The 19,218-nt window shown below is 40.3% G+C and overlaps 1 protein-coding gene and 1 long non-coding RNA gene across 13 annotated transcripts in view; one reads left to right on the forward strand and one right to left on the reverse strand.

The window, feature by feature from the left end:
- LOC310895634 overlaps window positions 1-6,203 on the reverse strand; it is a 43,442-nt gene extending 37,239 nt beyond the window's left edge. For all 6 annotated transcript variants that reach the window (XR_014580814.1, XR_014580815.1, XR_014580816.1 and 3 more), the window contains exon 1: window positions 6,085-6,203. This is a non-coding gene — a long non-coding RNA (uncharacterized lncRNA). The remainder of the gene's footprint in view (window positions 1-6,084) is intronic.
- Window positions 6,204-9,281: 3,078 nt separating this feature from the next.
- TOX (thymocyte selection associated high mobility group box) overlaps window positions 9,282-19,218 on the forward strand; it is a 223,756-nt gene continuing 213,819 nt past the window's right edge. For 2 of the 7 annotated variants that reach the window (XM_083827137.1, XM_083827142.1), the window contains exon 1: window positions 9,782-10,811. In XM_083827137.1, the coding sequence (XP_083683263.1) occupies window positions 10,668-10,811 (144 nt within the window). In that variant the 5' untranslated portion in view covers window positions 9,782-10,667. Of the gene's footprint in view, window positions 9,450-9,781; window positions 11,181-19,218 lie in introns of those variants that run through there. The other 5 variants (XM_083827138.1, XM_083827143.1, XM_083827139.1 and 2 more) reach the window with 5 other exon arrangements.

Genomic DNA, 19,218 nt, shown 5'->3' on the forward strand with positions numbered 1-19,218 from the left:
AAAGGCACAGAAGCCTAGAGATTTGATTTGTTATTTCCAAAATATTTAGTTACTATTATTCCCATAAATATGTGATATGCTAGAATATTATTTTATTTGAGGGAAAATGTTGGGTTAAACATTAGCACAAACTCCATGTGATTGCAAGCAGTCTCGGGAGTTTTAAAAGCTAAACTTTCACTGGTTATTTGCAGTTCCTTTTATAAATTTTGGGCACAGAACCAAACTTTAACATTTTACATAGAAAGACAGAATCTTTCTGAAAGATCTTTTACAAATCAGCAAGACTGGAAATAATGTGATAGAAGACTTACCGTGTATGCTTTTTCAGCCATTTCACAGAAACTCATTTTGGCTTTCTCTGAGGTAAAGATAAACCACAGCTAAGAGACAGTTATTAAATCTTCTTTATATATTCTGTATGAAATATATTAAACTACAAAAATGCTATATTCAAATAAGGTTAAGGGTCTGACTTAAACCCACACAGACATGAAAATTCAGAAATATTGTGCCTCCCCACCCTTTCCTCAGTGTCGCCAGGCATTGTAGCACAAATAAGCTGTGCTCAGATTCCTTAAACCTCTTCCTTACAGTACGTTTCTTTTTACTGGCACTTTCTACTTTTAGGTTCTCTCAGTTTGCATCTCTCTCTGCCCCAGACTGATTTTTTCAAATATAATTTCATTTTTTTAAACTTGTAGAAACATAAAATTGAGAAAAAATAAACCAAAAGTATAAAATTGTTAGCCTCTGCAACTGGCTAACATTTCTTTTTACACATAATTGACAAATCCCACACTAATGAGAGACAGGCAGGCAGATGCAGAACATGCATGACTCTCACGAAGTGTAAACACATGCTTCAGCTCTCTGTCCCCCCTGCTGAAGTGCTAGCTACACATACGTAAATACTCATTACATATTTCTCCAGTGGTCTAAAAAGGAACCTTGGAGTTAACACTGAACTACGATTTTGTGTGACAAAACACTGGACCTTCTTCCATGGACCTTTTCCCCTTTTCCTGAATACAACAGCGACCAGTGGAGGTCACACTTTATTCAAAAGAAAGTAAGACACTTGCAGACCATTCTTCCCGAGGGGCTCTCAGCTTTGAAACCACCTCCTTACCCTCCAGTACAATAGATTGGGCCTGCTGACCTCTTGGGCAAATTGCAAATTGTGTCTTCTCAAGATAACTTCAAAGCAGGAAAATTCCGCTTTGGGAAGGAGGAATGGTATCTTAGGATGATGGGTATTTTTTTGTGTTTTACAGCTGTGAACTACTCTGAGTTTCTCCTTGTTCTTTTCTATTTCTAGTTATCCTTTGTTTCTATTTAATCATCGCTAAGGCATTATGTAGTAAGGCAACTGTCTCCATGGGGCTCTTATAAATCTACATGCATTCAACAACTAGTCAGAAACTTGATAGTTTCAAATATGGCTTGGGGCTTCCCCTCCACATGCTTCATAGCATCTGATTAACGCGCATGTTCGACTGCTGTACTTACGCATGCTACTGAAGCAGCAGTTTTTAAAGATGAACAATCAAAACTGACTATTCATTCCCTTCCACTGGTACTGCTGTAACCTGCTAAAAACAGACCAAGGGACATTCCAGCAAGAAAACAGTGTTGATTACGCTCTGATAACCAGCATAAAGGCAGATGATTTGGAGAACGTCCACAAACATTAATCTTTGAAGCATGACTGCAGTAAAAAGAAAAGCAAAACATACAAAATCCTCAAACAAATCAACAAGAAAATAGTGTAAGACTTTAAAATAACAGCCACTATGTATTAACGAGACACAGGAATTCAGATATTAATGGAAATGGAGATTTTCCTTAAATAGAACATGTCCCTATAATTTCTGATAAAGAATAAGAAAAGCAGACAGTAGCAGCCTTGATCCAGAAAAGGTATTTTTACCTTATACAGCATAAAAGACAGACATTCAGGAATAGCTCATCCATGAGAAATGGTGATCTCCTATTGCTGCCAAGGTCAGTCAGACCTGTTGTGATATGTTCTGTAAATGCTGACTCTATCACTTACAGTTTTCCAAGGACTTCTTTAACACCTACAGATTTTTTATTTTTATTGTGGAACAAAGCTGTGACATGAAACTGTCAAACTAGAAAGACCAGAAAAGGATGATAGGTTTTTATTACAGTTGAGGGTGACAGCTCCATTGAGAAAGCAAAGCAAAACAAAACAAAACAAAACAAAACAAAACATGCAGTTAGAAGAAAGGTGGTCTGAAGTTCCTGGAAATCCAGAATGAAAATGTAGAAATCTCAGCAAAGAAAGGAATTTTGTTCCTAAGCCAGCAGTCCCAACAGTTTATCGCACCCCTTAAAAACTGATGGCTCATACATGTGGATGATGTATCTGTACTAGTGTATCAAATGTGAATGGGACTGGATTTATTTGCTACAACAGGAAGCTGTAATGGAAACTCCCCACATAGTCTTACTATGCCTCAGTCCTGACCTTCTGCACTTCAAATGCCAACTGTGCCCCCTTGTGTGGTACTTTTCTGATGCTAACCGTAAGTCCCTAGGGTACTAGGTTAAATTCAGACAAGACATTTTGCTTTTTACTTTCTCTAGTTCAAAAATAAAATGACCAAAAGCCAAAAGCCAACCAAAAAAGGGTACGTTTCTAGCCCTAAAAATTAAATTTTTACTCTGTGAATTCCTTGCTATGGTTATATGTAATCATTGAGAAAAGAGCCTGGATCTCTCTCTGTTAGCATCTATAATTCTGGGCAAAACAAAAAGCACATAAAAGAAAGTATGTAGCCTACTTTTTGTACAATTGGGTGGGAGTCTACTGTTTCAAGACCCTCCATACTTGGAGCTTTACAAAACAACCAAGGTGTTGCTCCACAGACGTTGTAAATACAAAGGAGGAAGAAAACCATTCTCTAGCAAATGACATCTTTGCCAGATGAGAAAGCAGGGCATAGGGAAAAAAAAAAAAAAAAAAGGTTTTAAGTGTCTGTAAAGATCTCCTCATGCCACAAGAGCTCATTCAGTGGAATTTCATCTCTATTTGGGAGTTTCAAAAAGAAAAATTATGACATCACTGATCTGAACTGAAAAATGATTAATCATTTGCTTGCATTCTGTCTTGAGAATTCCCTTTTCAATGCTATGGAAAATCTGGTGATCAGACTAGTCCTCATGTTGTCCCCTTCTGTGGTGACCAGCCCTCTGTTCTGTCTTTATTTTCTCATGACCAGTCATCTGACATATTCAGCTGATAATATGCAAATATTTTACATATTTGCAAATACAGACAGGTACTTATAATGGTATCAAACATTTGTACAGATCTGTTCTCAAGACATCCGCAATCTATATGATGCATTCCTGAAATAACATCTACATAACTTCTATGGATCCTTGCTTTTGGGGTGAAAAAACAACAATAATAAAAACAAAACAAACAAAAAAAACCCTTTAGACACAATTTTTAATTTGCAAAATAAATTTTTGAAAACACAATTTTCCTTTGAAAAAATTCTGAATTTCTGAAACCCCAGAACAGTCCTCCAATACACGTCAGATAAAAATAGCATGAAACCAAAAATTCCTGATCTCTTATACTTTGAGATGTTTCATGACTGATTTAAAAAGATAAGCGGAAGAGTGGAAAATTGGCAACCTTAACACTTGGGTGTATCTTTCAATTGAGAACTAGCATACTGTGATGTATTTTTGAGCCTTCCTGAATATCACGTGGACAGTGTATCTCATATAAAATCACTTGATATGGTGGGATATATAGGAAGGGAGAAAAAGGAACATCATGTTTCCCTTCGTTTCTCTGACCATGAGAAATAATTTGATTCTAAGGCCCAGTGAAATATTTTCTTTCAGGTTTGGCCTACTGTTTGTATGCCTGCAAGGCCACATTAAATTTGGTAACTTGAATTGAACCAGCTGGCAGTGTCTTCGAAGCATATGGGAATGGATCGAAGCTGCAAATATGCAAGGTGAATTTTACATTTTTATATTTCTTGCAAGGTTATTTAAGATCTAAATTCTGTGAGGTGTTGTGTGCTTAATTCCTACTGTAGGCAATGGCAGATGAGTGTGCTAAGAACCTTTTGTAAGATGCAAAACACAGTTCAGGTTCAGCCCACGTATCTATTCCTCTATCTGTTAAATTGGCTATGTACCATTTGTTTGGAATGAGAAGACATGGCAATACTTAGGCTTTCTCTTTACTTTGTAACAAAGGGAAGTCAGGGACTTTCCTTAACTATTTAGAAGTGATCTTTACTTCCTTATGGAGATGAGAACAATTTATTTCCATGCAAGTGTGATAATACAGGGCTGGTCATTTTCACCACAAATGAATTAAACAAGACAGGAACAGTGGATAAAATAATAAAATAGCTGCCTCTTTCATTACCTGTTTGACAATACTTGATTTGACAGATTATTAGGTAGCATTGCAAATTGTTTAAATACTCTGAAACATATATCACTGCCATAATGCTTTGATACCATATTGTGCATGTTTCTGTTTAAATACACTGATTTATGCTCGCTTATGAGGGCATACCCAGAATGTCAACAACATTTTAAATGAATCAGTTTCTTAAAGGATTTGAGTTCATGCTGATGAAAAGGCCAGATTAATTACTTTGTTTTAAATATTCTGTAATCTTAATATCATTATCTTTTGCATCTTCCCAGATCCAAGTGTCATACTCAGTTTAAGGACATGAAACAGGACATCCACACAAAAGGGATAGACTCTTCATCCTATTATTATTTAATTAACTACTCTCTAGAAATTGATGAGCGTTGAGCTTTGTTCTGAAAGGTAAATAGTCCTGTGTGTCAGAAAGCAAAGCAAAAATTTCAGCAGGAGAGTTTTCCTTGGCAAAATCTCACGTCTCCCCTTTTAGCTTATCTGGACCTCCTGGTTCCCAAAGTACAGCCCACAAAACAAGAAGCAAGAAGATTTTCCAGTCCAGGTGTTCTGAAATATGTAGGTGAAAACTTTTCTTTAAAGGAGAGCCAACCTTATGAGAAGGGTGTTGTGGTGCCTATGTATAATAAATTATATGCTATCATTACAGTCTCACATCTTCTTCTTCCTAGGAAAATCAAGATATCTTATCTTAATAGATGATCAGACACCTTGAATGGAAATCCCAAATAAAACTGGATATCGATGTTTAAAACAAAAACATGCTGGGCTACATTCTCATTTAAAGTAAAATAATTTTACCTCTTTTTGGCTGACAACATTATTTATGCCTACTGATGGCCCTCAGTATACTAGACTGAGTACCTGGACGAGACATTTGTGAAGATAAGAAGATGCCCTATCATCTTGGACATACTGACTTGCTCCTCTCCCTTCCAACAGTCCAACCATTGCAGCACCTCCATGAGAACATGTGAATGGCTTAACTGGTTCAGCACAAGGGCTTGCCAGGCCACCACTCTCTTCCAACAGGCATTAAAGCCTCATCTGAGGACAAGTGTGTATGACACCCCACCTCCCCTTGCCCTGTTTTCCCCCAAGCTTCTACCTCCTGCTACTTTCAACTCAGAAGAGTTTCTGATCCATTGGTGTGTTAATGACCTCCCAGGTTCCTTTGAAACACTTGTCCAGTCTGCTACGTAAGCTTCTTGCATCCACAACAACTCTTCGGCAAGGAATCTATGTGAGCTCTCCATTGCATGAAGAAAATTCATACTATGTACTCTCACTCCAGCAGACAGCATTTAAAAGAATAACAACTTCTTTAGTATCAGCAGATACAGATCGTGTTTCTCAAGGCATTTGTTCCTATTTATATAGGAAAAGCAATGACACTCTGCTAATACACTAGTGTAGGAACCTCTTTCAAGATTATTTTGGAGACACTTCAATGTTAATGGCTGTAAAAACTCTCAGTGCCCTTCTTAACAAATATTCTTTCATTTTGAGCTTCTACAATCAGATTCATGTTCTTTAATCTGTTGCTTTTATTTATTTATTTATTTATTTTTCTAGAAAATGCACCTACATGAGCTAAAGTGGCTGTGTTTGGTATACCATTGACTTACCCTGGAAAGGGCCTTGCTTTCTCAGTCCACAGAGGAAAAAACCTTACAATAGTATTAACATTTTCAGTTCCAGTCTCCACAAATGCATTATCCTAAAGCTCCCAGTGAATACGTCCCCTACAAAACAAAGAAAACTTACGAGATTATTATATATATAGCTTTTTAATTTTTACAAACTGTACAGATATCTGCCACAAATCTCAGGTGTTTTTACCATCTCAGTGATTAAATCAGCTCTGTAAGTAGCAGCAAAAATTTTATAACCTCTCAGGGTCTGCATCATTAAGTACTGAAAATAACTTGAAGTGCTGTGCAAAGCAAATGGTACAGTTGTAAACTCCTACAGACTCCTAGGAACTTGCGTCTTTCTTAAGGCAATCATCAGTAATATTTCATATAAATACAAAGCCAAATCTGTAGTTTCTGCAATCATATGTTTAATCATTCCGGTACTGACATCTCCAGCTCTGCATTAGGATGCGTTAGGCACCTGAATATACCAGTCACTCAGACCAACTTTTCTAGAATCAGTATCTCTATCATCTTTCTCCAAAACAGGCTGAAAAATAATCCATGGCCCATGAATAACAAGTTTCTCAACAGCAGCTTTTCAATACAGAGCTGCAATCTGTCTCCCATTCACTTTGTCAAATTATGGTCCACATATCAACCACTAGCAGTAGTGATATATCTGTCAAGCGTCGAGTACATTTCTTGCAAAAGGATTCTTTTTTAGGATTTTTAACTTTCAAAATGTCTAATCCCAAACATGCAAAATAATGAGTCAGACTCCAAAAATCATGAGATTTTTAAAAAAATATGTTAATTTCTTTTCCTTTTCTTTCTGGAGCTTTTTCTGGGTCATGTTTTCAAGCTTTTCTCCTAAGCCATGAAGATTTCAAATGTTATTAAAAAAAAAAAAAAAGACAGAGATTCTTCTGTAATTGTATGTTTATAGTAAATATTTATTTTTACCACTTACTTTGTGTTGAAGTGACAACTCAGAATCTTCTGAGATATTTCTGATCAAACAATCCTGAGAAAATAACATTTGTTCTAACCAGTCTTCTCTAGTTTTCCTTACATTACTTGTGTATTTTTTTCCAGATAATTAAGCTTTACTGAAAGTAGGTTGTTAGACACGGAGGAAAACCATGACTTGACACTATCTTGAAGGACTCTTTACAATATCAGAGTATCTGAGGTAGTGATTATAAAGCCTCGCACAGTGATTCTCCAACCTGAAATGTGTGATTTGCTCCCCTTAATACTGAGTCCCCTTGAAATCTTTATTTTGGATTTGTTTTGCTGTGTTTATAAGACACTTCTGTTTGAAAATGTTCATTACAAATCTTATTAAAAGTTCTTCAGATTGCAACTTTTTTTGTGTGTGCGTGTGTGATGGAAACATACACGAGTTCTTAATAAATGTAAATGTTCTTGCTAATTGCAATCACCTCAGCCTATTTGTGCGCCACTCACTAATTTGTTTTTATTTAAAGAAGAAATACATTCTTTTTGTGATACAATTCCTCTATGGCATTATCTAAGCTGACTACAGTGTCTTTCCTCTATCTTTTCTCTTCCATCCCTTCTGTCCTGATTAAAACTACCAGGGACTCTGCAGGAAACCCAGTGGGATTGCTCATCGTGTGAAGTCACTGTTTCTTTCATTGTTTTTGTCTGTTAAACCTTCTTTCGCTAGTCAATCCCTCTCCCTCACGTCAGTGGGTTCCCAACTTTCCTTTGTTAGCACCCTTGTTTACAGCTAGTTTTGCTCCTCTTCTTTTTCACTGCCCCATTTTGTCCCTCTTCCTTCCTCCCCTATATCTGCCCACCTCCTGAGGCTTCCCTCTTCCAGACTTCAGTGAGAAATGATGTGCCTGGTGTTAGCTGCCCGCAGCCCAGCGAGGCCCAAGCCCTACACAGTCACGAGATAGACCCCTGTTCAAGAGGCATGTCAGGGATGGCTTTTATTTTTCACTTGGACCCTGGTTTCTGAGGCGTGCGCGTGGATCCCTGTTCATTTCACCACAGCCTCTGGGCGATGGCTTTACTCTGCTGGCACACAAGGCGAAGGGCTCACCCAACCTCTCAGGCCCGCTCGCTGGTGGACCCCAGTCAACCAGGACGACTGACGGGTGCAACCTGTACAAAACGGCTTTGGAGGGAGCCCAGGAGCTGCGGAGGTGGGCCGGGGGCTCTCACATAGGCTGCCCCCAGGCCCTGCCCGCGCCCACTGGGGAAGCCCGTGGCCGGCCCACCGTGCCCTCCCGCCTCCCCACGACCCACAGCCGCAGGGCTCGGGCCGAGCCGGTCAGCCACGGCCTGAGCGGAGGGGGTGCCATAGTAACCGGCGGGGGGCCGGGCGGCGCCGGGGGGCCGGGCGGGGAAGGCGGGGACGGCGGCGGGATGTCGGGCGCGGCAGCGCCCCCTCTCCGCGGCTCCCAGCCCAGTCCCCCGGCGGCCGCAAATGGCTCTTCCCTCGCCAGCCCCTTTGTGTGAAGCACGCTCGGAGCAGCGACTCCGCCGCCGCCGCCGCCCGCCGAGCCGTGCCGTGCCGTGCCGTGCCGTGCCGAGCGGAGCCGTGCCGAGGCGAAGGGAGAGAGCCGGGCGGCGCGGGGCGGCCATTCCCCCCCCACGGGGCTGCACGGGGGGCCCGGCCGCCGCCTCCCCCGGTCCCCGCTCCTTACGGCGGAGGGCAACCGAAACACACCGCCGGCAAACGAAACAAATAAATAAATAACAACAATAAAAAAAAAAATAAAAAAAAGAGAAAGAAAAAAAAAAAGAACGGGAAAAGAACAGAGGGAGCGAGCGAGCGAGCAGGAGGGAGGGAGGGAGAAGCGAACCAACTCCGAGACTCCCATAAAGAGCGGCACACACGGAGCTAGCGCCCCGGTGCCGATGCGTGGGGGAAACAATAAGTACTCGAAGTTACCTGCCCTGCCGTAGAAGAAGGAGGGTTTGTTGATTCTCTTGCAGACATCTGCAGACCGGTGCTTTTTTGGAAGAGTTTTTTTTTTTTTTTTTTTTTCTTTACAAACCACAAACGGATGTGAGGCAGGGAAGGTGTTTCTTTGACTACTGAAGTCAGGCACCTCTTTTTTTATTTATTTTTTTATTCTTCTCGGTCTTGTTGTGTGTCCCCCCCTCCCCTCACACACACACACATACACGCACCCGCACCCCCCCCCTTTTTTTTTTTTTTGCACCAACATTAACCACCAAAAGAAAAGGAGTTTGCTTGATGTTTTAGTGAAATGGACGTAAGATTTTATTCACCACCTCCTCAGCCTGCAGCCGCTCCTGATACGCCTTGTTTGGGACCTTCCCCCTGCCTGGACCCCTACTATTGCAACAAGGTGACTCGCGTTTTGTGTCGTCCGAGGTGTTTTTCGTTTTTTTTTTTTTTTTTTTCTTCTCTTTTTATCTGTGCTGTCGATTGTGCTGTTGTCGCGATGCATGAGCCGCGCACCAAGTTTCGAGCGAAGCAGGGGGCAGCGGCACTTGCCGAGCTGGGGGCTTCGGGGGGCGCAGCTGCCGCCGCGGGGCCCCCCGCCGCCGTGCGGGCACCCCCAAGTAAAAGCCCGCAGGAGGCTGGGGGCGGGCGGCTGGAGCGGGGGGCGGAGGGGGTGGGGGGGTGGGGGGGGGCATTTTCCAACAACACGGTCCCTTTCTGAGAAACAACGTGGACGAGGAGGATTTGGGTTTCCACGGCTGCTGTTAGTATGGGAAGGGGTCGCGGTCTCCACAGAGTGGGGGGCAAACTCTCTGCCCTGTGGTGCTTGACGGTGCCGGGAGCACGCTGGGGTGCCTGTGTGTGTGTGTGTCCGTGACACGCGGGCGTGCGCGTACAGCATCTATCCGTGCACAGCTCCCTGGATGCGCGCTAAAACACGGTGACAAGTCGGCTCGGCGCACTTTGTCCCCGGCCAGTTTCTCCGTAACTTGATGAAAATCCCTGCAGATTTAATGGGTGACGAGAGCCAAGTTTGGGGGCTCCCAGCGCTGGGGAGAGGGCACCGCGGGGAACAGCGGGCCGGGTGCTGCCAGCCCGGAGCACTTTGCGTTACTTTTGCTCCCGAGGAGCTGGAGCATTGTTCCTGCCTCCGGGGCCTGAGCCAGCTGGGGCTTTATCCACGAGCCGCGCTTCGCTGGTACGGCACGGGCTGCGCACACGGCTGAACGCCGGCCGGAGGAAACCGTCAGAAGGGCGAGCTGCCCGCAGCCCTCCTCCAGCACACCCCTTAGGGGCAGGGGGCTGCGGTCACGCACTTTTCCCTTGGGACGGGGCTAAAGGCTGTGCCTTTCTAACCCGCTGCTGCGGGACCGGGACCGGACCGGGGCTGGTGCGGGGGCGCGGGGGGCGAGGCGCCCCCGGTGCCGGGCAGCCCCTTTCGGCTGTCGCCCATTGTGAGGACGGGCTCACGTGTGCGAGAGATGTTCCGAGCCTCCCCTCGCCCTGCCGGCAGCTGCCGAGCTCCGGAGATAAGCAGCCAAATAGGAGGTAGCCGTGTTGGAGCGCAGGGGCTTGCGGCGCCCGGGTGAAACCCTCTCAGTTTTCAGGAGAGATTTCCCACATGGTCTCGTCTACCAATCACAACAGAAAGGACCAAATTCATCCTGGCCGCATTTCACATGTACTCAATGGAGTGATAGAATTCAGGGATAAATCTGGCCCTTTGTGGTGGATGCCTAAGGATATTTCGGGAGGGATCCCAGAGGTATGATCGTTAGCAGTGCTTTCAGTAAGTGTGCTTTGCATTGCCTGCCTAACCTGCCCTATAGGTCGGAAGTTTGTGCAAGGAGTGAACTTTGTGCAGCAGGAAGAGTCCAGATGCATATAAGCGTGCATGTGGGTATTATTTTTTTTTCGCAAGTGCTCAGAGTAATCGTCAGGCTACTCTTGCCTTTGATCTGTGACTTGCCATTATTTTCTCTGTTTTTGTACGTTGCAATCACAAAGTGTTGCCGAGTAAGAAGCTCGGGCTAGAATTAATGACTTAAGTAGCAAAGTGTCTGAAGACCCATTTGGCAATGAAAGTGGACAAACGTTATTAAACCTATCAGTGATTTAAAGCTTCAAAAAGAAGGTAATGACTTGAATACACATTTCACTCATCATTCTTGAGATAGTGGGCCAGATTTAATTTAAAAGTTAAATGCTTTGGAAAATCAGGAATTACTTTAATATATTAAATCATTTTCCAATTAAGTTCCTTAAATCATTTTTGGTGGGTTGCACTGCAAATCGAATAAATTAATTTAGAAAGTCGTTTTCAGAATTTCTTCACTGGCTGGTTAAAGCTTCTTTTAAGTCATGCCATGTATGAGGGAGCAAACTGTTCTTTTTAAATGCAAATGAGACACTCATTCTGGAGACAAGTTGCAACTCTTCTATTTCACTTTGCCTGAACTGATAATGTGCTTAAAAGTGCACAGTCATAAGACATATGTTTTATGCTTGGAAGACTTACCAGGAATGTTTCGTGTAAGGTACTGAGGATAGGATGAATGTCTTTTTCAGATGTCTTCACCACTGACCATTGATTATATTAAATGGACAGAGGAGGTTTGCTAGGCCCCTTGGAGGCGTACATTTACCGAACATTTCATTTTTCACCCCCTTCGTTCTCTCCCTTCACCCAGCATGATTAACATTGCTGTGAAAACTTATCTGACTTGTTCTAAACATGTAGTCATGTTACAGTATTACTCTGTCACTCATCTTCCTGCAGTGTGTATTCAGGGATCCTGCGGGGAGGCCTGCAGGATTTGCTCTCCAGTTAAGTTTGGGTGACTCTTTGCAGCTGATCTCTGCTGGCAAAGGGGATGGTTGCAGCAGTAGGATGGGTCGGTGTTTGGGACTGGAGTGGTGGTCTTGCTTAGCTGTTTACCTTTGGCTAAATTCCGCAAAACTCATCCAGGACTGGTTCTTGCTTCCTGTGAAGTTACTAAAAACTTGCTTTGGGCACTTGCTGCTGGACTTGGCGCTTGTTTGCCCACCTAGGTGTTGTTTTCTTCTGTGACAAATACAGCAGACTTTGATTCCTTACATTTTAAGTCTGCTTGAGCTACTGATTCTTGAGAAAGTATTTCACAAATACTTAGACTTTTAAGTTTCCTAATTATTTTGTTAACGGCAGTTTTTTTTTCCTGATCAAATGATTGTACTGTATGAGTGAGTACCCAGGCACATGTACTGGTGGTATTGACAGTGCGTTTTTTTTCTATAGTCAAAGGAAAATGCAGTAACGTAGATTCAAACAGTCACATCTTATCTTACAGTTTTCAGTTGGCAGGCTTTGTTTCAGAAGACTGCTTAGATCTTTACTTTATAAACCTAAAATAACACTCTAAGCATCTTAGTCTAATATTTCTCTATCTGCTGTGAAAGCTCATTATACTGTGCATATATTGTTCTGCAGGCTTTTTCCTTGTTTCTCTCATAGTACCCATGGAGAGAGAAAAGTGAAAGAACAATGCAAACAATGTTGGTTATGACAACTGTGTGAGGTATCTCTTATACAAACAGACGGAATGGACGGTATGCTGCAGTATATAGGTCAGACTTAGAAATAACATAGTGGAGCTCATGTGCTGGACAGACAGATTTAGAGTTGGGGTTGTACTGTTCGCCTCTTGAAACCTGAAGCATAATTGCATTTCAGACATTTGCAGGCTAATAACAGTAGTCTGTTCAGTTGAAGTTTATTTTAGGAAACCTCGCGTTCCTTAATCGAGTTGCATGTTACAAAAGAAATAACTTTGATAATCAGAATGCATTAATGCGATAGTAGAGTACAGTCAGAGATTTCAGGGCAGTTGAAAAAGTCTGATGGTAAGTTTTAATGTTTATGTAGAGGGCAATAAATAGCATTCTCATGGCTTTCCATTTTGAAGTTACCCCTCTAAAGAGTGCTTCAATCAGTACTGTAAGAAGGATTGGTATATTTTCATACTTGCAACTTCACAGTGTTTTCAGATATCTGCTCACATAAAGTGCAGTTACATAATTATAGTTTGACACAGTTAATGACAGGGATGCTGACCCCTGCCAACAGTAGGGAGAAAATAATGGTCTTTACTGCTCCCAATGGTTAGCCTTGCAGAATTATGCACTGTATTCTTGGGTGATTTGCTACCTGGTTCAAAAATAAAGGAGCCTACAACTCATCTTTCTTGTGTTCTCTGGTAGTTGTCAGTGCAGTAGAAAAATACAGCCAGACAGCAGAGGTAGAATGATAGGCTATCATTGTTTTTAAAAAGAAGGATACAGAGGGAAAAAAAAAAAAGAGGAAAGCAAAATTTTTTCAAATGAAAAAAACAAAGTGACGTTGAATAAAAATGGATAAGGAGATATGATGCAGTACTTTGTAAGCAGGAACAATCCTGCTAGCAATCAGAACTCCGCAGACCAAAAGTGCATATATTTATATACAGCATTTAGAATAACTTATTGGGTAAGCTTAAGTCCATCATAGAGGCTGCCCTTTGTAAAATGTTCCCTGGCTGTTTACAAAGTGTACATTTTTTCCAGTGGCTTGCTACTGTCCACTCTATCTGAGATTCAGAAACAGAATTCTGGAGAGCCAGCACTCTGAAGGACAGCTCTGAAGCTGAGATGTTCTGTTAGTGTTTTGACAGATTATGCTCATCTGAGAGACTACCATTTGTGTATGCTGGGAATTTCTTTTTTCCCTTGGATAACTACTTTGTCCCCTACTGCATTAGAATCATACTTGAAATTTGTTAGTGCTTCTTAAAAGATCAAGCAGTTACATTAGAGTTGACTGTTGATTTGTAAGTGTTTTAGTTAGTTTCAAGAAATACCACATAGGAAGAAGTGAAATGGACTTTTCTTTCATGTGTTGCTAGACCTTAGAAAGTAGTCTCAGAGTTATAAGCAAGCCTCAGGTGTGCTTCTTCAAATTTCAGAGTTTCAGAAAAGAAGTGGTACAAATTTAGTGGAACATAGAACATGATTTATGTATGTGCTTTTGAGAAATATTTCTCAAAGATGTTTTATAAACCAAAGCATTCAGTCATTCTATTTTATTTATTTTTTTATTTTTTTCCCTGCCAAATATCAGTACCTTGAGAGAAACTATGTTTTATTCTCTTACCGGAGAGATGTATTTCATCTCTAGTGCACTATCCTCAACCAGCCTTACATGAGGTCTACTGAAAAAAATAAGTGAAAACTGTAAACTCTCAAGAATGTTGAATTTGATAAACTGTTCATTGCATGCAGTACCCTTGGTGTTCGCATGAAACCAAAGAGCAGCCGGAGTTGCATTCATAGTAGGGATGTAAGGAATTGATACTGGGGAGAAGTGGGCACTCTCAGCTCCTGTTGAATTCAGTGCCTGTTAGGGACAATCACACTTTACGAGGAAGAACTGAGCAGCCTTCTGCCCTCAGATTCCCATTTTTGCTGGACTTTCGCAACTTGCTTACAATGCACAGAGGCATTGGGAAATGGACTATGTTTAAAACACGATTTAATACTAAGCAGAGAAACATCCTAATCATGGTAGGATTTAGATCAAAATTCTTGAATATTTAAATCCTCTATTGATGGCAGATGTAACAAAGCTTTGACAGTGGAAGCAAAAAGCTTCCTCTAACTGCTCTCAGCATAGCTGAAGAGTGACCTGAAAGCTTCGCTTCTCATGGTGAGAGGCTAGTCCCTGATCAGTTCAGACCTTGGCTTCTGGAACCGACAGCAGTGGCAATTAGTGGCAGCTTTGTTTATTTTTTTGAGGTGGACACATGCTCTGTGGATGTCTCCCTGCACAGGCTGTAAACACTAATTTTAAATATAGCCTAACCAAATTAAAATGTTGTGTTGTTTTGTTACACAACTAGGTACAGATTTTCTGCCCAAGGAGTAATTTCTCATTAAAAGTGCTGAGTTAAAAACTGCTCCAAAACATGGTTTGTAACAGGAGCGCTAAATGACTGTTAATTATGGCAGGGTTTCCAAAATACTTTAAGACATGAAATTCACATTAATCTGAATGAGATTTTCTTGGTCATAACATTTCTGCCTACAGCATTTGGTTGGAAAATAGCAACAGTTCATTATTCTATGGTTAGGCATGGATTACACAGTGTTAGCAGCAGCATCAAACATTGCACTTCCACAGCAGCATGTGCACAGAAGAAAATCTCATCTCTCCTTCCACTGGAATATATCTGCATTTTATGTTCATCAGTTTCGATCAGTTTTAGGTTAATAAGTCAGGGCATTGAATATAATGTTTAGCTGTTGACTTGGGTCTTCAAAGTTAAAATTGGTTTTCAGCAGAGATCTTGGTGCAACTGACATTTGTAATGTCTGTGGTTTTCTTTTGCTTCTTCTGTTTGCAGTAAGTAGTTTATTTTTAGCATTTGAATTTCACATGGCTCTACTAATATTTATATCTTATCTTTCGATTGCACATATGCTAACACTGTTTCTGAACTGTTCATTTAGTATTTATTTCTAGGCTGCTATTAGATTTGCTATAGAGCCTTGTAGTATGGTTTCCTCCCAAGAACCACACTGCTTTCTGAGTTGCAAAACATCCTTGAATTATAGGAGGATCTGACAAATCCAGGTTAGAGGAAATGTCAGAATGTTTTAGCATTCACGTTCTTGACTGCTAAACCTCTCTCTACCAATCAAAAATGGCACGAATGCCTTTTTCAAAGGTACTGCTGGCTAAGCATGGAAATTGAGCTGCTGTGGTAGTACTTTTGTCTCCAGCTATTGTTGTTGATGATTATAAGCTCTTACAGGATAAATAGAAGCTACTGGAGCAGGTATATATTTTTTAGTATTAACAAACCTACAGTGAACTTCAGTTACTTATTCGATATGCAAAAAGAAATCAGAACTCTGAAACCAGAAGGTGATGGCCTGTACTTAAGGAAATGTGAGGTCAGTAAGGGAAGTATGATGTCTGCAACGTGAAGCAAAAGATTTATTCAGACAGTTTCTGTCAGAAAATTAAAAAGATTATGTATACATATAAATTCCTCTTGTCTCAATGCTACTTAGTGTTTGTAGCATTTAAGCATCATTGTATATTTTGCTTGCCTTGAAGAAAGTGAACTTACTCTAGGAATTCATAATTTCTACCCTGCTTTACCAGTAGCTGGCTTCAAAGTCATACTTTAGTTACAGTTGCCAAAAGTGTATAGGTTTGTGTTCATGAATAAGAGAAAACATTTGTTCCTTAAACAATCATTGTTTGCATCAACCTGAAATAACAATAAACAGTAAAAGGAGATACGATAGTGGAAAGAGAAGATAACCTTAAAAAAGTATAATTTATCTTTTGGCAGGCACAATTGTGAACATTAGTCATAGAAACCTGCAGATAGTAGAAGCTTAATATCAAAGCTAATGATTTATTTTATGTTAATGACTTTCTACTAGGGCATAAAAGACTGCTCATAATGGACTCTCAGTGCTGTGTTCAGTTCTGAAGGCTAATGGGATAATCTTTACCAAAATTAAGCTTTTTTAAGTAAATCATGGTGTTATTTTTTCAAGTCAACTCTTGAAAATGTATTGGCAAACTGTTTTTTTAAGATCTGCTTAAAAGACCTTTATTGAAAAATATATGGCAAGTCGTTTTCTTCATTAGCAGTTTCCTTAATTATGTTGGAAATATGTTTACTTTTGTTATAGTTCTGAACAATAATACTGATGATGTGGAAGTCATTCAGTTCCGTGGTTTATCACAGTACAATCAGTTTTCGTGAGACACGGTGTTTTTGCAGATTGAACAAAGGAAAAGAACTTTTTTTTTTTTTTTTGGCCTAACCAGTAATACTCTAAAAAGTAGTAAAACTCTTAGTTTTGCATTGAGAAGTTTTTAAAATCATGTTTACAATTAGTGATAACCAACATTATATTTCAATAAGAGATAATTTGCCTACTAAAGTTCACATAATGTGCTAATCATGTCTAGTGGTTAATAAAGGCCTCCTATCTCACTCCCCTGATGGCTATAAAAGGCTATTATGTTCATGGCAGCAGTTCAGGTACAGCTGCTGTGTGTTAATAATGCATCATTGTCCCGCTAATAAACACAGCAAAGGTCAGCAACCCCAAGCACCTAAAACACCTATTCTCTTTCCAAAATATTTATTAACACCTTAATAGAGTATCTATTCATTTTGGTCAGTATTATATCAGTTAATGACCCTCATGGATTCCTGTGTGTTCAGGTTTTGCAACCTGCATTCTGCTGTGGGCTGTTGTACAAAGCTTTCCTCTTAAACATCTCTTTTTCATTGCAGCTATCTGTTGTTGGTTTAATTTAAGATTAGGATTCCACAGTCACTTTATAATTAACTTACTTTGTTACTTAGTTTGGCAATTTTCTGTTTTTTTTGCTCAGCTCATTTAAGAATGCAGAGGCTGAATTTTCTTTTCATTAATGAACACACTTTAGAGGAATTATAATTATGCACTAAAAATCTATGTGGTTGTGCAACACACACATTCACACATACACGCATGCACACAGAGAGATACGTGTATACATGTGTATTTATATATGCACTACTTCCTCTAGGTTTCATGCATAATTTTATATTAGTGACTTATGTTTTCCTTTTTAGCATAGATTGCTGTATTCATAAAGGTTTTTTAAAATGCATTTTCTACAGACAAAGAACATATTCACATGGGATTTCCAGTTTGCCAGGGAAACATGCAAATCAATAGGCCAGCACTTATCTGCATTAAAATTAGGTATACTGTAATTTATGGGCACAGTGATATTGTATTTGTCTTGCATAGCCACAGATATTCTTTAAGGTAGCCTGGCTATGTGTCCTTAGAGAAAAGCAAAAGTGTTAATTGAACAAAATCTCATTTTCTCATCTTGTAGTATTGTCTTTTGTTTTCTGTTACTCATTTTGAAAACCTTAAGGTTTTTTGTTTGTTTGTTTGTTTTTTGTGCTGTGAAATTTACAAACAAATGTTCAGAGGGCAGAAAAATACCACTACACTTCCATCAAGAGAAATGAAAAAGCTTAACTAGCTGAAGGGTTTCCATTTAGTGCATCACATAGCTTCAATGACACATTTGTCATGCTTTAAGTATATAATACATACAATAAAATATGTACAAGCGTATTTGTGATATATGTAGTGTCTGGCTCCATTGCTATTGTTTGTAGTCTCTGCGGTTGTCATACATTGTTCTTCGCACATCATACCCTTACAGCAGAATTTGACACAATTTCTAGCTTTCAGTCCTGCACCATTTTCATTGCACAATATACATGAGTTTGACAGGGTGTGTTGAGGACAACTCTGGCAAGCAATTGATATTTTGAAGTGGCAAGCGTTTCAGCAGCTGCCTGCTTGTGAAAAAGGAATGATAAGATATACTGTATTGTTAGTTTCAGGCAAAGCATTAAGGTTTAAGCTCTGTAAAAATGTACACATTATTCGTCAGTGGTGAAGCAAGCCTTTTATGTTTTTTAGAGCTTAGCTCTCTGGCTGATGTGAACTAGAATGACATTGGTTTAATGGTCAGTAAATGAATAGGAGTACTTTGAATTTGAACTGCTGCCAATTTTGCACCAACAAAGAGACTGACAAAAGAAAGATTTTATGTGAAAGCAAAGCACAAGCAATGTTTGGGGAGGTGGGGAGAGGGGTAAGAAGAACCCAACAGAAATATTCTTCAACTCAGCCTTGTAATGATACTAGAATTGTTAAAACACATCCATTTTGCATGGCTCATCAGCTACAAACCTAAGCTGTTTCATCTAATGTTCTTTAAAACCTGTTGTATACACATAGTCTTTTAGAATATATTCATATGGAATTTACAGTGTGTTTTTCTAAATACCACACTCTGCCCTGAAGGCCTGTTGGCAGAACATCAGAGTTGTCCACTGCTGGAGTTCCCAAGTCTCTCTCTATCTGGTAGTGGGAAATTGTAGTTTAATCAGTTATGGCACTTTCAGTGTGTAACATTCATTAGTAAGGCAATTTGTCATGACTGTTAATAGTCAGGATGCATCTGCTCTCACTTCAGTTACAGAGCATGATAAGCAAGAGGGCAAATATTTCAATATCTAGTAATATTAAAATGTTTGAAAAATAGTTGTTCA

Source organism: Anser anser (assembly GCF_964211835.1).
Source record: "Anser anser genome assembly, chromosome: 2".
NCBI lineage: Eukaryota > Metazoa > Chordata > Aves > Anseriformes > Anatidae > Anser > Anser anser.